Here is a 17,842-nt window from a genome sequence, read left to right on the forward strand (position 1 = left end):
TTTTTATCTGAATAAAATTTTTTAGAATGTAGACATGTTGCCAAATCACATAAACCTTGTATTGTGTATAATTTTTTTCCACTTTTTGTTTCTATAATCATGCCTTACACTATATGGGTTCATTTTCATGATTTTCTATTTTTCTCTTCTGTTATAACTTTGTATTTCCTGTCTGCGAGAACTATTCCAGCTACAGGTCTGTATACCCTAATTGGTTTATTTAATAAAGGTTGCTTAGCCCATCCATTTGAATCTCCAGCGATTAATACTTTTTCTGGCACCTGACGAAAGAGGATCCCATCTCATAAAAAGAGAAAATGAAAAATGCTACTTTCCCATTCAATTTGCCTTATCTTGACACCTCATGTATTTTAATTTTTTTTTCTTTACTTAATAATTAAGAAAGTGACTATTAATGTATTGATATATATATTTTATATTTTTTAAAAATGTTTTAAAATAATAAAAAAAATGAATACAAAAATTGAAAAAAAATAAAAAAAGGTGAATTTGGCCCAGCGGTAACTTGCAATGAGCTAATCTGAGCAGCAGAGTAGCACCGTTCAAAGAAAGAAGACCTGTAAACTATAAATGGATTCACTTGAATTCATTACTATCATGATCATTTAATCCAATAAAATAAAGGGAATAAAAAGAGAAGGGGAGAGGGGGTAGGAAAAAGGTCCCAATTCAAAATCTAAAACCAGATCTTCAGCCTTTTATACAAAGAAGGCATTGGAATTTGGAACTCAATAATGCAACAAGGCACTACAGCTCCCTAAGTTGAAGGAGATAATTGCTTCAATTTTGCCTGTAAGATTGCCCCGACTTCATCTGCTACGCTTTTCTTTTTAGAAGCAACCTGCATTGTACAATCCTGTCATTAGAAGAGAGCAATAATACTTCGTAGAGGATAACAGTGCAAAGGAAAATGTTATTTATCATCTCTTGATTTAGCATCAAATGATTGACAAATCCCGCTAGTAAATATTTAGAAAATTTACAAAAGCCTCCATCCATTTAGAAAACATAGTTGTATAAATGATTGTAATAATGGTTGTCTATCATTTTTCTTCATTTTATGACGACTCAATAGTTTACATTCTATTCCACAAATAGAAAAATACATAAAACTCGAACATTTTTTTTTTTTTTGATTGGCACCGGATGTCTAGGAACACGTCCCCACTAATCTCGAGAGTGCACAAGCCCTCGGCAATGAGTTTCCCACAAGTGCACCTTGGATAATTCAAGGGAAAAATCTCCCCGTCCGATGGCCCCTAGAGATTGTTTGCACCTAAGGGAATTTGAACCTTAGACCTAGGGGGAAGCATACCCCCAAACCCAAGGCCTTTACCACTTGAGCTAACCCCTGGGGGTTAAAGAAGAAATTGAAAAATATGGTCCTCATCTTGTCAAACCATGGTCCCCATCTTATTAAACAAAGGTAGAAAGGTCTCCCAGCTTGTTGATTAACTGCCTCCATCCCAAATGAATGTCGCTTGCCATATATAGTGAGCAAGAAAAGATGGAGAATTCCTTTCAACAAATGGCGTATCCAAGGTGGTGTTTGGAAAACCAAAGAACTGATTCAGATATTTTCTAAATCAGAACCTAAAATAAAATGAGATCATTTCATTTCACATCAAATTTATATAGACTCAAGTTAAGATCTAATTTCGATTAAAAGAACTTGTCTAAGTTCGGTCTAAAACTGATGTGAGTTTGTATTTAGCTTATACCCATGAAAAATGCTAGCCGCATTAGTCAATTTGGAGCTTCTTTAGAATCACTTATAAAGCCTAGTTTCATCAAATAAGTAGTTAGTGTGGAACTTAACACCCCTAACCAACTTTATAACCTATCTAAGCTATGTGAGTTATTCATATTCCTAATGTGGAACTCAGAGTGTTACATCTAAAAAAATAAATTTTATTTTATAAGTAAGATAAATTTTATTAATGATCGAGAAAAAGAAATATAAGGCCCCATTGGGATTGAGAAGTGATCTCAACTCATCTTATCACATCATTACAACTTTTTCAAATTCCCATACAAAATATAATAAACAATTCAACTTTTTTAAATCCCAAAACAATAATAATATTAAAAAATAATATTCTAACAATATTTTATTCAACTCATCTAAAACCATCTCGACTCATTTCATCTCAACTCTCAATCCAAACGGGGCCTAAGCATTATCAAGTTACATGGGAAGTATACTTCAAATACACCTCATGAGAGAAGGAAAAGAGGTAAAAAAAAACTCACAAAACTGGAGTTAGGAAGACGGGTGGATTGCCTTCCATTGGTAAAGGGAGGGGAATAAAAAATAAAGCCTAGAATCTGTGTTATCTTCAAAACTTTGATTATTTTTTCCCTTTATATGCACCCACATCAAGCAAATTGAGATAATTTTCCACAAGGTCTCATTGTGAGGACTCTCAAACCACCTTTTCAAGCATGCAAACACATCCACCATCTCCCTAAGCATCAACCATATTAGCCCAAATAGTCTAAGAACCACTTGCCACAGAGAGCTGGCTGCCTTGCAACAAGAGGATCCATCGATTCCCCGTTCCACTTGCACCTACAATACCATTAAACCACCATAACATGTCTCTTCCTCAAATTATCCAAGATAAGGATCTTCCCAGTAGAGCTGTCTGGACGAAAAATGCTACTCTCAATGGACCCTTACTCCTCCAGAGGCTATCTCTTTCATTAGCATAATAATGTCCAAAGCCATTTCCAAAAAGAGCTCTATATAATTAATCGATCTTCTGACCAACAACACCATTAAACCACCATAACATGTCTTCCTAATTATCCAAGATAAGGATCTTCCCAGTAGAGCTGTCCGGATGAAAAAAGCTACTCTCAACGGACCCTCACTCCTCCAGAGGCTCTCTTTCATTAGCATAATGTCCAAATCCATTTCCAAAAAGAGCTCTATTAAAAGTAATCAATCTTCTGATGCCCAGTCTGTCTTCCGAACTCAGGGAACAACCCTAAACCGCTTCACTAAATCAAAATTTTGTTCATCTCCCTTACCACCCCCATAAGAAATTCCTTCGTAGTTTCTTAATGCGGTAAGCAATGTCAATAGGGAGTGGGAATAGAGATAAACAGTAAGTCGGTAGATTTGAGAGAGTGCTATTGATCAAGGTTACTCGGCCTCCCTTCGATAGATACAACCTCTTCCAACCAATTGATGCCCCAACCTATCCAATATACCCTCCCAAATCAATTTGGCTATAAAGTGAGCTCCCAATGGAAGACCTAAGTATGTTACAGGCAATGAAGACTCTTTCCATCCCAAGATGCTAACCAGGTATCCTACATTGTCCACATTGCCAACAGGTAATATCTTAGACTTGGTGAAATTGATTTTCAGTCCTGATGCTACTTCAAAACAAAGGTACATGCAGTGCAAAAAGCGTGGGTGTTCAAGGAGTGCCTCACTCAAGATCAGCGTGTCATCTGTAAACAAGTGAGATAAGAGATCTTCCTCACTTCGGGTCCCCACTGAGAAGCCTGATAAAAGATTCCTAGCCACCAACACTCAGATGATCCAACTAAGGGCCTCCATGACAATAAAAAATCAAAGGATACAACGAATCCTCTTATTGCAATACATGGGAGCTATAAAAAAAGCCCATGGGAGTGCCATTCACCAATTCATGTGATCAACCTATTAACAATGACTCTAGCAATGGTTTTGTGTACTCCATCCACAAGACTTACAGGTACAAATTCTTTAATGCCAATTGCCCCTGCCTTCTTCAGAACAATTTCAATAAAAGTTGTACAAAGGCAAATTACCTGAAGGTGAAAATCATGGAAAACCCTCTTCAAATCTTCTTTCACAAACTCCCAACAAGCTTGGAAGAAAGCTATGGAATAATCATCAAGTCATGTGGCCTTATCTCCATTCATTTCTTTCACTACCACATGAACCTCATTTTCTGCAATGGGCCTTTCTAACGAATTTACATTCCCCTCTCCCAATGCCTCGAAGGTCAAGCCAACTTGGATCTCCAATTTAAGTGTTAAGTATTATGTGATGATCTCTAGCTGGTTGGAAAGTATTATGCCATTCACGGACAAGAAGTCTAAGAGTTGCTTCTCCAATACGAATTCGCCACTCAATAGAAAATCTTTGTACAACTATGCATGCTCATTAACTTTTAACAAAGATATTGAGCACAGATATCTGTATTGCAAACCGAAGTATCAAAATTAAATTGTTTAAAAAAAAGTGCACACATGCGCATTCATGTATAGCTTCTAGGATTTCTACATTGTGTTGTGAAAATTTTTTATTCTCTTATTAAAAAAACAAGACCTATCATACTTATAAAAAAGAATACCTTCCATTCAGACGAAGTGAATGGAAGTTATAAAGTTGGATTATCAAAGAACATCCAAAGAGTCTGGAGAATTTTCCTAGCACATCACATATGAGTGGATTGGAACCAAGATAAGACTTCTGGGGTGATGTATTGTATGATACCCCCATATGATAAGGATAAAAGTAGGTGGTGTATGGGATCTCACATTGCTTGGGAAGAAATTCTTGCACTTTATAAGGTTCCAATGAGACTCCAATTGTATCATTGACTAGTCTTTTTGGAGTATAAACTATGTGGCTTGAGCCTTCCATTGGGGCGTTAAGATATGGTGTGTCAATCGGCCTCGCTTTCTGCTTTCCCGAACTTGTTTAACATTGTTACGGAGAAAAATGCACCAGTGGCAACAACTTAACATTCAAATGGCTCTCCTCAATGACAAGTGGAGTTTGACCAAATGCCTCATAATTGGGAGTTTAACCGCTATACCTCCTTTTATGATAGGTTATATTCTCTTCGATTGAGATTGGATGGCGAAGAAAAGATGCATTGGAGTATGTAAACGATATGGGTGTTTTAAGTCAAAGTCATAAGCACAATGCATGACAACATTACTTTTTCATGGAAGACCATTTGGAGGAACAAGGCTCCTTTGAGACAACATTCAACAAGATCCCTACTTTGGACAATCTAAGCAAGCGACATGTCATGGTGGTAGAATGGCTTTGTATGTGTAAGCAGAATAGAGATTATGTGGACCATCTTTACTACATTGTGACAAGCTGTTCTCAACTTGCTTGGGCTTAGTTGGGTGTTGCCTATGGCTGGTCTTTTTTTTAATCAGTAAATAAGAATTTTATTAAAAAGGCAAAGCCAAGTGCACGGGACATATACAAGAGCAACACCTATGCATGAGTGTCTAAAGATACAAGGAAATCATGTGCATTCATGCCATTAAAGTGAATTATAGCGACCAATGGAATAAAGTATTAACAAAAAAGTTCTAATCTCGTCCATTGTCCATTCACAATTCTCAAAACTCCGACCATTCAGCTCCATCCATATGCACCACTATAAACAGATCGGTACCATCTGCACCATCTTCCACACAATTGCGATTTGAGAGTTACCCCAGATGCCTTGTCAGCTGGCCAAAAAGTCAATGATTCTTTGTGGCATCACCCAATGGAGCCCCACTCTAGCAAAGATATCATTCCACAAGCTCATGGCTACATCACAATGCAATAATAGATGATCCACTGACTCCCCACTTTTCTTACACATATAACACCAATTCAACACAATGATTCGGTGTTTCCTTAGATTATCCAAGTTGAGAATCTTCCCTAATGATTTTGTCCATACAAAAAAAAAGCTTTTAGAGGGGCCTTAGTCTTCCATGAGAATGTACTTGTAGAGTATGTCGTTAGGGACTTATAGTACAACCGTACGGTAAATCTCCCATTCTTGGACAGTGACCAAATCTTATCAGCTCCTCCATTCACTCTACAATTATACACAAGATTGAAGAAATATGTAAATGTGTCAATTTCCCACTCTTGGGAAGCTCTTAGGAAAATGATATTCCATTGAGGAGAGCCACTGGATAGATCCATGAGCTCTGCCACTAAAGCCTCTTGTCTTCGTACAATGCTGTATATTGTTGGATAGGCTTCCTCAAGGATTTGGTCTCCACACCACATAGGTCATCCCATAATTTAATTATAGAACCATCCCTGACTGCATAGTGTGTGTATCAATAGAAATTTGACAAGCATCTTCTTATGTGTTTCCAAAGCCCCACCCCATGTGATCCGCTCACCTCATTCGAGCACCCCCCCCCCCGCAACACAATCCACCATATTTTAGATCTATGATAACCCTCTATAGGCTCTCCTCTCTTCTTGTTATCTCCATAACCATTTTCCCAAAAAAGCCTGATTGAAAACCAACACGTTCCAAATTCCCACCCCGCCTTCATGTATTGGGGTACAAACCAATGCTTTGAATACCGATTCACTGACCGTTTCGGTCGAGACATTGAAACGAGATATTCGGTACCGATACCGTTTCGGAATAGTCTATGTATAAATAAATTATATATATAAATATATACATAAATTATATTCCAAAATAATAGTCTATATATGAATAAATTATATATAAATTATAAATAGTATGGTCTGAATTGAAGATAAAAAAAATAAGCTTGCAGTTTGAAGAAATGAAAAAGAAAAAAGTAAAGGCTGAAAATATCAGCCAATACGGTCCGAAATATAGGCCGGACAGGCCAGTACGGGCCGAAATATAGGCCAACAGAGCTGTCAGTTCTTGCATCCCCTACTACGATGCCAGATAGAAATCCACTTTCCACAAGACATGCGATCATTTTACTAAAAGCTTCCATTATGAAAACAAAAAGTAATGGAGATGGGGGATCACCTCACCTCAAGCCCATTGGAGTACCGTTCACCAAAATGGAGAAATGTATAGTAGATATACAAAATTTGATCCAAGAGCACCATCTCACTCCAAGGCCACACCTCTCGAGCATGTGTAACAAAAAGTTCCAGTTTATTCAATCATATGCCTTCTCCATGTCGAGTTTGCATAGTAACCCTGATTCACCCAACTTGATTCGACTCTCCAAGCATTCATTCGCAATGATAACCGAGCCAAGAATTTTTCAACCTCATATGAAGGCATTTTGGGGCTTGGAAATGATCTTCAATATCGTACTCAATCTATTAGCCAATACCTTCGAAAGGATTTTGTACATTCCGCTCACCAAGCTAATAGGATGAACGTCCTTAATCTCCACCGCCCCCGGCTTCTTTGGAATGAGAGCAATGACAGTAGCATCAAGGCTTTTTTCAAAATTACCCCGTTCATGAAACTCATGGAAGAAGCTCATGATGCCATCTTTAACTACTTCTCAACATGCCTTAAAGAAAGCCACAATAATCCCATCTAGACCCAAAGCTTTGTCACCTGCCATATTTCTCACCACCTTGCAAATCTCCTTCTCGAATGGCCTCTCTAGCCAACTTGCTTCTTGATGATCAAGCGATTAAAAAACAAGACCATCCAGACATGATCTCCAAGAAAATTGTTTCGATAGTAGTGGTCTATAGAGGAGGTTTGAGAGACAACACAACGAACACAACATGACCACGTGAAAGAGCTTGATGCGGTCCATATGGAAGGAAAAATATGATTTGAGTTTCGTAGACACCTTAAAGAAAATTGAAGACCTAAAAGGTATTCCTTTTCAATATACCACTGGATGGCATCCAACTATGTCTCTTGCTTTACTTTCCAAGATTTTATTTTATTTTTTGATAACTATATGAGATTTTATTACCAAGAATAGGTATAGCCCAAGTACACAGGAAGTATACAAGGGGAAATATCTACATACACTCAAGAAACTGAAAAAAGACAAACAAATTGAGAAAATCATCTCCATTCAATACAAGAGCCTTAGCCCACAAACTCAAAGTATTAAAGAAAAGCTCCCTAAGTCCATCGAGCGTTCTCTGTCTTCAAAACACCACCCATTCCTCTCCAACCATAAGCACCTCATCAAACACAAGGGGATCATATATGATTTTATTGCTCTTTACTATGCCCCTCATGTACATCAATTATGCTCAATGTACTTCGACTCTGCCTTCTCTCACTTTTCATGATAAAAAAGTAAAATTCTCTTATAAAAAATAATGCCTGAATGGTTTGTACTCTACAATACGCTATAGCGAAATTCTAAGGATTTGAGATATAAAGATGCAGACTTTTTTCTAGTTTCAATCCCACAAGTCAAGTTTTGTTAATCCCAAAACATTAGAAAGAAAGAGAAATATATTTTAAAATTAGCTTTTCTGCAAATTGTATGTGAAAAGGCCAAATTGAAAACTATATTTTAAGAAAATCGATTTTCCCTGACTTTGATTGAAAATGTATTAAATTATTTATCTATTTTGCAGATTATACTAACTTGTGCTGCGCAACCCTTCCTCATGATAGGCATGCCCTTTGTATACCCCCAATTTACTAAGGTGTCACCCCTAAAACGTTTCAATAAAATGTTGTGCCTTATAAAAAAAACAAGATAAAATCAGTTCTTTAAACTGAGAAAATTTTGTGAGTTTTCAAATACAGTTGGCCCAGTTCTATGCAATGCAAAACACCCCTGGAGGATTTCTTCACAGGCTCCCACAGATATGTTCACCAATTTCCTTTTAACTCGTACTCATAATGGTGTCCCTCCCCCCAATGCACAAGGGTCTACTCTTAAACAACTAAATGTTTAAGAACCAAACTAGCCAAAAAGAAATTGGAAGTTAAAGCTCAAAACCTTAGTACATAAAGGTGAAGTTATGTACTCCCGCTAAAATCTAAAGCAAACCTTATTGACTCCACAATTTTGTGAGAGTAGGTGCCTTCCCCTTTATATACTAAGGGTTGAAGCTCCACAAAAAAGCTAATTTCACCAGCGAAAAAAACTTTGAAAGACACCACAGAAAAAAATTAAAGTAAAAAGAAACTGCCACACTTTAGAGGGCTAGAGGCAGAACTCTCTTGGAAGCTATCTTGCAGTCTTGCCAGTGCAGCTTTATTTTGTCATTTTTCTATCATTAACCTCAGTCTCAAGAATAATAAACAAAATCCAAGGGGACATTGGTGCGAAGGTAGGTGTTAAATCGTCGATCATGGCTTACACTCAACACAAAAGAAATCAAAGATTCTTATAAAAAAAAACAGAATTCAAAGTTCTAACATATATTCCATACCATTGTGTTGCAACAGATATGCAACCAATATGCCATCAGCCAGGGTTTGAATTGAGAACAACATATTATATAGGTACAGTAAACATACCTCAACAAGTTGATCAAAGTTGGATCTCAGCAAGTTGATTTTACGCTCACAATAATCTTTCCCTTCAGCCATTGTTTTCTGATCAAATACAATGAAAAATGAATATAAAATTGTGGATTAGTGATAAAATAAATGCAAAATAGTTTCCCTTCAGCCATTTGTTAAAATGAATGTGTACCCTGTAGGCGAGTGTGGCAGATGCACTTATGCGTTAAAAATAGTGTCTAGAACAGTGCATTTGCAGTTTGCTAATTCTTTACCTTTCTAACACCACAATCAACAGATTCAACACATAACAATCACTTTTAGTAGAAAATAACTGAGAGAAAAGGTCATGAAACAGAGAAATGACATTTAAAAAATTGTGACATGCCCAAGCTATATCTCATCTTGGCACAAGATTGGTAAAAGAATGACAAAAACCGGACTTAGAAAAAAATAGTCACACATATCTCCTAATTCTTAACTCTGTTTATCCCTAGAGAAAGAACAAGAGGCAAGTTACCACTTAATTAGGTGTAACAGCCATCAAACATGACAGTGAATACCCAAAAAAGGTTTCCATATACTTTGGAAGCAAAACTTTACTAGGAAAAAAATGAAAGAAAATAAAAGTAGTACACGTTTTAAGTACACGTGAATTCTAACAAAGGATGAACAAAGTTTACATCTTGAATTAGATCCGACTAATCGAAAAAGAGGACAACTGAAATGGTGATATCCCATATGATAAGCATGAAGGTAGGTGGTGTATGGGATTCTACATTACTTGGGAATGAGAAGTTATTACTCTTTATAAGATTTCAATGGGGCTCCAATCGTATCATTGACTAGTTCTTTTGGAGTATATGCCATGTGGTTTGAGCCTTCCATTGGGGCACTACAAATGATATTGAGCCTATCTCAACTAGAAATGTGGGACTTGAGCCATACTACATACGACGGACTGGTCCGACTAGGATGTCGGAAATTTAAGAGGGTAGGGTAGATTGTGATACCCCATATGATAAGTACAATGGTAAGTGGTGTATGAGATCCCACATTCATTGGGAATGAGAAGTTCTTGCTTTTTATAAGGTTTCAATGGGGCTTTAATTGTATCATTGACTAGTCCTTTTGGAGTATAGGCCATATAGCTGCGTGGAAGATGATCCCTTTGTGCTTGATATGGTGCTTATGGTAGGAGAGGAATGAGAGGTGTTTTGAAGATAAAGAACGCTCGATGGAAGAACTTAGGGAGTTTTTCTTTAGCACTTTATGTTTTTGGGCCAAGGCTCTTGTAGGGAATGGAAATTCTCATGATTGGATTTAGTCGTTTCTTGCTCTAGTTTGTATTTAGGTGTAATCTCTTGTATACTTCCCATGTGCTTGGACTATACTGATTTACTTGAAATAGAATTCTCTTATTAATTATAAAAAAAGTATAGGCCATATGGTTTGGGCCTTCCATTGAGGAGTTATAGTGCCCAAAGCCTAATCAAATCAAAAGTGATATTAGAAACATAAGCTTAACCTTAGTGCAGGATGGCTCAAAACGATCAGAAGTTAAAAGATCAGACAAAGCAATTCAGTAATCACATTAATATAGTGCTCCACTGTGAAGACCTACCTTATAACACTCAAGCAACTCAAGTAATGACCTAGGCATCATCTAACACAATGGTCTTCTGGTTTGTGTCGGGATGCTGTTGGATCTATTGGTCATTTCTAATGGTTCTTACCAGTGGTATGTTTGTTTTACTAGAGCTGTACATGATTGGGATATTGATGAAGCTTCTCCAATTTTTAGTCTTTTATATTCTAAGAGGCATGGAAGCAATGATAGGGATAGGATGCTGTGGAGGCCTGATGGAAGCAAAATGTTTACAGTTCGATCTTATTACAAGCTTTTGGCATCACAGAGTTATATTTCTTTCCCTTGGAAGCGTATTTGGAGGTCTCATGTGCCTTCCAAAATAGCTTTCTTCATATGGACTGCCTCTCTCGAGAAAATCGGAGGTCTCATGTGCCTTCCAAAGTAGCTTTCTTCATATGGACTGCCTCTCTCGAGAAAATCTTGACTATGGAAAATTTGAGGAAGCACAATCTCATTGTTATGGACTGGTGTTACATGTGTAAGAAGAATGAGGAAGTAGTGGTTCATTTAATTTTGCACTGTGAGGTGGCAATGGCATTGTGGGATGAGATTTTTAGTAGAATTGGCATGACTTGGGTGATGCCTTTGAGGGTGGCGGATCTATTAGTTACTGGAATGGTCTTTACGATTGTTCTTAGGTGGCTACGGTTTGGAGGATGAATCCTTTGTGTCTTATGTGGTGTATCTGGATGGAAAAGAATGATCGATGTTTTGAAGATAAGGAGCATACATTGGAGAAACTTCGAAATCTTTTTGTAAACACCTTATTGCTTTCGGTTTCTGCCAAAGTGTTCAATGGAACTAGTGTTCTTGATTTTTTGTTTTCGTTTTTAGGTTCCTAGAATGTATTTAGGTGTTTCTTTTGTATACTCCATGTGTACATGGGCTTCGCCTATTTCATTCGTATTAATAAAGTTATTTTTCTTACTTATAAAAAAAAGTGACGTCCTAGGCATTATCTAGCACACCCCTAATACTGTGAACAACAATGACCTTAGATCTCTCACAAGTTTTTTTTTATAAAGTGGTTGCTTGTGTCAACATCCAACCATAAAGAAGATCCACAATACTGTTTCAGCACTGATTAGAAAGTCTGAACTTAAAGGCAAACTAACTCCAAAGTATGATACTCCTAAAAGCAGTTATTCCTCTACATGTTCTATTTTTGGCCAAAAAAAAAACCCTCCATATTATCAATTTGTGCTGTGCTTCAAAATGAGATAATACATATTTTCCTTTTGACGAGTCATCTTTAACTCTATCTACTGACTCAACACAGAATATCATATATAACAAGATACACGCAATTATAAACTGATTGAACATTGCCTTTTCTTTTCTTAAAATTCCTTCAGAAAAAAAACCCAAGAGATAAAAGCTTCATTTTAAGGCTTGGCCTCCTAATAGCTTTGATTGCTATAAATCCGTCTGCAAGAATATTGGATTTCCGTCGTGCGCTCTGTATGCACAAGTATCTCCAAGAGTAAGTAGGTCAAACAAGTAAAGCTGGAAGCTTTATCAACTTCAGCAAAGGGAAAAACTTTTAGACGTGAACTTTATTTTGCATTGATTTCCAACTATTATCTGACATCCTGTTGAACATGATTATGCTGCCGTCTTCTATCTATTGAGGATGGCTCATTTGTGAGAGCGAACAAGGAGTGTTCATTTGTGAGCGAACAAGGAGAAAAGTAAACATGGACGCTTGTTTCTAAGCCAAAGGAAAGTTGGGGGAAAAAATGAAAGCAAACACTTTAAGTCACTAATATGCAAAATAAAACATACATGACTTTAAGAGTGTAAGTGGGTGGGAGGATAAAAATAAAAACTTGAACCAATGTTGAAAAAATAAAAATTGGAAATAAAAGTGGAAAACCCAGACTACTCACATTTCTTATCTATTCCTCTGCTTTCTTCATAACCAATCAGACTAAATAAATTTGAGGTGCAAAAATTTGCAAGAAAAGTAAAAATAAGACACAATACTAATGTCATTATAGAAGAATCTTACTATACAATTTCAGAAGCTAAGAACTGACCTCAATGAAGTAACCAGTACCAACATCTACCAAGACTTTATCCGCATCATCAAGTCTGCCAGGTACATACAGAGAAGCAGTAAGGGGAACCAGCATTTTCTTTCCTATCAGCAGAGAAAAATACATAGATGTTAAGGCAGGTAAAGAAATAGATGCAAATGGAAAAAAATCACTTGCACGTGCACACAAAAGCATATACAAATACATACATACATTCATACATACATACATACCTATGCATGTGTGTAGAGAGAGAGGGGGGTGGGGGACAAGGAAGTGAGTCATGTTCTGGCATGATGTGTGCTGTGGGGATTAGTCTCTTAAAGCAGCTTATGTAGAGCTGTTCGACATTGCTTGCTTCAGGAAGCCCCACCAACAGTTTTCTAGTGATACTCCCAAATGGGATGTTAATTTCGTTAGAGCAGCACAAGATTAGAAGGTGGAGGTGTTTACATCAGTTTGTAATCTATTGTATCTTGTTCAGTTGAGAAAGGCTAGTGATGATAGGCTCTGTTGGTCCTCCCTGGAAGTAAAGGGTATTATTGTCAAGTCATTTTCTAATATCTTATCTCATCATGATACAAGTGCATTCCCTTGGCCCAAAGAACATCTTTCTGTGCTTGGAAAATTTTCTTAAGAAAGCATGGTGTTGAAGTGGGGAAACGATTTCCTTGTATCTTTAGACACTTGTGCATGGGTGTTGATCTTGTATATGTCCCGTGTACTTGGCTATGCTTATATTAATAAAATTTTTATTTACTGATAAAAAAATAACTGGGGAAATGGTTGAACATTTGATTTTGCATTGTGAGGTGGTTCACCGGTTTATACACACTTTGCAATAATATTTTTGATATGTTTGGCTTAGATAGGGTCATGCCTCACAGCATGATGGGATTGTTGGCTTGTTGGAACAAAAGGTTTAGCTGTCCACAGAGTGAAGCATTATGGGAGATGGTACTGGGTTCTTTTTGTGGTGCATCTAGAAAGAAAGAAAAGAATGTAGCAGATCTTACTTAAAAAAAAAAAAAAAAATCTTTACTGTTGGATAGCTGCCTATTTTGGCTGTTATATCTTAATTTTAAGTAACTTAACCAAAACAGAAATTGCATGCACAGAGAGCTATGGGAGAAATGAAAAGAAATTGAAATTCTGGAACCCATTGTTTATGATTTACCCCTTTCCATTTGGATGACGATTCCTATTTTTCCTTTTGCAATCGTTTTGTTTTGTTTTTTTTTGGGTCCGTTGAAAGTGTCAGTTTGACTTTTTTTATGAGTAGTTTGTAAAACTCTTTTTTGGTAAGTATGAGTAGTTCGTAGAATTAAAGATGAAACAATAGACATCACTTGCAAGAACTGAGTCATCTTCAATCTTGAGGATGGCTCATTTGTCAGCAAACAAGGAGAAGTGGAGGTATTCAATTGGAACTGATTCAAAAGCCATTTATGGATATTTATAGAGTCAGGTTAGGGTAACACCAAACTTAAAAGGTTTAGAAAGTCTTCCTATTAAAGGCTAACCATTTTGCTCATGCAAATAAATCTCTAACTAACTCTTACCTATAAAAAATTCTCCATAGGAATTGACGAAATTCTCTCATCAACTACAGCATGACAGTCCAAACAAAGCATGCATTAACATAATCCATACGCTTATTTCTTCACTCAGGTGGGAATAACTTGGGTGATACCGAGAAGGGTAATTGATCCCTTAGCTTCTTGGAGAGGTCTTCAGGGTAACTCTCATATTGCAACAATATGGAAGATGGTCCCAAAATGCTTATGGTGGTGCCTTTTTCTATTTTATAATTAATAAGAGAATTTTATTCCAAGTAAATAGACATAACCCAAGTACACATGAAATATACATGAGAGTACACCTAAACTTAGAGAAAAACACGACGAAAACCAAACAAGAAAATGATTTTCCATTCCCCACAAGAGTCTTAGCCCAAAAACACAAAGTGCTAAAGAAAAACTCCTTAAGATCTCCCATCGAACGTTCTCTATCTTCAAAGCACCCCCCATTCCTCTCCAACCATAAGCACCATATCAAGCACAAAGGGATCATCTTCCACACAGCTACACTACTTTGTCTCCCCACAAAACCTCGTCAACATGCAAAAAGGTCCACCGCGTGCTTAGGCATCACCCAAGCAATACTCGTCCTATGAAAGATCTCATTCCTCAAAGTCTTAGCCACCTCACAATGAAGAAAACGATAGTCAACAGATTCACCATCTTTCTTACACATAAAACACCAATCTACCACAAATAGACCTCTCTTCCTCAGATTATCCGTGGTTAAGATTTTTCCAAGAAACACCAACCAATAGAAAAATGCAACCTTACTAGGCACCTTAGATCTTCAAGGTAACTCTCATGTTGCAGCAACATGGAAGATGGTCCCAATATGCTTATGGTGGTGCATTTGGAGGGAAAGGAATGAAGAAAGCTTCAAAGATCAAGAACGATCAATGGAAGAGCTTACAAAATTATTTTTTAATACTTTACTCCATTGGTCGGTTGTAATTGATTTCAATGGAATGAGTTTCCATGAATTTCTTGTATCACTGAACTAGCACACTAAGGCTACGCTCTTGTATATCTCCTGTATACCTTGGCTTCTGCCTATTCCTTAAGATCAATAAAACCTTGTTTACCAATAAAAAAAAAAAAAACATAATCTATACGCTTACTGCTAAGGTGCACCAAGCCAATCCAAGAACATGATGTGGTTATAATCTGCAATTAGACCGAAAAAATGCTCAAATAGATTTGTACACTCATGACTAATTGGGTTTTTTTTACCAAAGACAACAAATGTTGCGCTAGCCAACCAATAAATAGGAAAATGCTTGCATATCCTAGCTATGACTTGCATTCTACTCATTCCGGCTAACTATTCAGCCTTCACTGAGATTATAAAAATCTGCACGACTAGAAGGTAAATTCTGAATAGTTTGGATGGTTAATATTTTATTCTAAGATGTCCAATGAAGGGCTGAGACCTTAATGTTGCCAGGGGTAGGCGGGTAGTATAAATAGCATCTAAAGAATCATTTGATACAACCTCATGTCAACCATTTCGGATCTGGAACAGCTAGTCTGTCATTAAAGCCAAGAAATTTGCAATTCCTACTCCTGAACTAAGCTCAATTAGATCAAAGCTCTAGTTGCTGCTGTAAACAAGCCTGCAATTGGACATAGGATAACGAAAGTCGGGATAAAACATGGAGTGGAAGGTTCGTAAGAAGGGTTCTTTTATAATCCTTTCTTGTAAGTCGCAAAAAACTAGTGAGCTCTTGCTTTTTCTCTTCCTCAATTTTATTTTATTTATTTATTTATTTTTATTTTTTTATGACAGTGAACCACCGCACGGTAGCTCTTAGGACTCACCTATGGAACCTAAACCCCCGGGGAGACTAGCACAGCAATCCACCGCCATCGCCATCACCTCCCACTGAAATTGCAGTTTGATCCTAGGGGGAGTTGAATCTGTGACATGGGACTCATGCACATAAGTTTGCCCTTACCACTTGGGCTACCCGTGGGTGGGTCTCTTCTTCAATAATTAAGTTTTCTTATTGAAGAATACCAAAATGACGGTAACACTATAGTAAAGAGGAGGCATACAAGAAGGCCGCAAGAATCAGAAAGGGAAAAAATAAAAATACAACAACAAAGAGGCAAACCAAAACAAAATAAGGGTTAAGTGGGAAGTACTGGTTACAGAATTGGGAATCTTTTTATTTTGATAGAGTGCCTACTTCCTTCTCCAGATACTCCACATCAAGGGCAAAGGGAAGGATTTCCAATCTACTCTGATTGTTCACTATGGTGCACAAAAATCCTAACAAATCTACAACCGTCATTAAGCATGACTAAGCTTTACCAGGATTTTCAGAGATTAATCATTACAACAACAATAACACGAGTAGTTCTTACTTAGAACCCGAAGTACTCTTGTTCTTTTTTTAACAAAATTAATATAAAATAAAAAATAGGTATTTTATTTGGCGCAATTCAAGAACACTTACACTGGAGAAAAAGAAAGTGAAGCAATCGAGAGAGAGAGAGAGTGCAGGGACCTTGGGGGCGGAGAGAGAGGTCATGAAGGGCGGAGGAAGCAAGCTCGAGGCGAGTGGTGGCGGTGCGGACGTTGTTGAGGCTATCCTGGAGGAGATTAAGTTCGAGATCGGCCTGCTCCTTTACTGCTTTCAGCTGCTCCAAACTCATCTTCTCCATCTCCGATACCCTCACTGCACTTCTCGACGACGCCATTGGCAACACACACACTCTCTCTCTCTCTTCCTTTATCTTTCTCCTAAAACGAAAACTGCTCTTTTGATCTGGCGAGGAACAGATGCGAAACAACTATTTTAATTTGATCTTTGAAATTTCATTGACTTTTTACAATCTATACTATTAATAATTTGGTAAAAGGCGAAGAAGCAAAGGCCCCTATAGCTCAGTGGTAGAGCGTCAGTCTTGTAAACTGAAGGTCTGTAGTTCGATCCTGCATGGGGGCAGTTTTAAGCAATACAAACTCCCTCTTCTGTTTTTGTTTTTGTTTTAGTTGGGGAACGAGGATTTTGAACTCTATTTTAAAAGCTGAAGATTATGTCAATCAGATTTAGGATTACTGGCCTCTTCTGTTTTATTCTTGTGAAAATAACCACTATTTTTAAATGGTTATTTGAAATGGTGTTTGAAAAATAATTCTACTCAAGGAAAATTTATAAAAAAAAAAAAGAAGGGAAATATATAAAAAAAAGTTAAAAGAGGGGAGTTTCGAACTCTAGACTTCTCTTTTGAAAACTGGAGGTTATGTCAATCATACTTAAAGGTTACTGGTAACTCCCTCTTCTGTTTTATTCTTGTGAAAATAACCATTTTTTTCAAATGGTTCTTTGAAATGGTGTTTGA

At 37.1% G+C, this 17,842-nt stretch overlaps 1 protein-coding gene and 1 non-coding gene across 2 annotated transcripts; one reads left to right on the forward strand and one right to left on the reverse strand.

Annotated features, from left to right (window-relative positions):
- Positions 1-574: 574 nt before the first annotated feature.
- LOC108997239 (probable prefoldin subunit 5) lies at positions 575-17,268 on the reverse strand. The gene is made up of 4 exons (XM_018973427.2): positions 17,005-17,268; positions 12,912-13,015; positions 9,237-9,314; positions 575-862 (listed from the first exon to the last, which is right to left on the reverse strand). Exons 1-4 carry the CDS (start codon positions 17,195-17,197, stop codon positions 779-781), a joined length of 459 nt encoding a protein of 152 aa, XP_018828972.1. The 5' UTR covers positions 17,198-17,268; the 3' UTR covers positions 575-778.
- A 105-nt stretch (positions 17,269-17,373) lies between these two features.
- On the forward strand, positions 17,374-17,445 carry TRNAT-UGU. Its single transcript has one exon. It is a non-coding gene; the product is annotated as a tRNA-Thr (tRNA).
- Positions 17,446-17,842: the final 397 nt, after the last annotated feature.

The sequence above is a fragment of the Juglans regia genome, chromosome 16 (genome assembly GCF_001411555.2).
Source record: "Juglans regia cultivar Chandler chromosome 16, Walnut 2.0, whole genome shotgun sequence".
Classification (NCBI taxonomy): Eukaryota; Viridiplantae; Streptophyta; class Magnoliopsida; order Fagales; family Juglandaceae; genus Juglans; species Juglans regia.

Bases quoted from the DNA above. Each gene is read 5' to 3' on its own strand.
- LOC108997239 (XM_018973427.2), bottom strand. From the start codon at position 17,197: ATGGCGTCGTCGAGAAGTGCAGTGAGGGTATCGGAGATGGAGAAGATG. The intron at 9,315-12,911 runs GTCAGTTCTTAG...GTATTTGATCAG, and splicing joins GTACTGGTTACTTCATTGAG to AAAACAATGGCTGAAGGGAA. The intron at 863-9,236 runs GTATGTTTACTG...TGTACAATGCAG, and splicing joins ACTTTGATCAACTTGTTGAG to GTTGCTTCTAAAAAGAAAAG.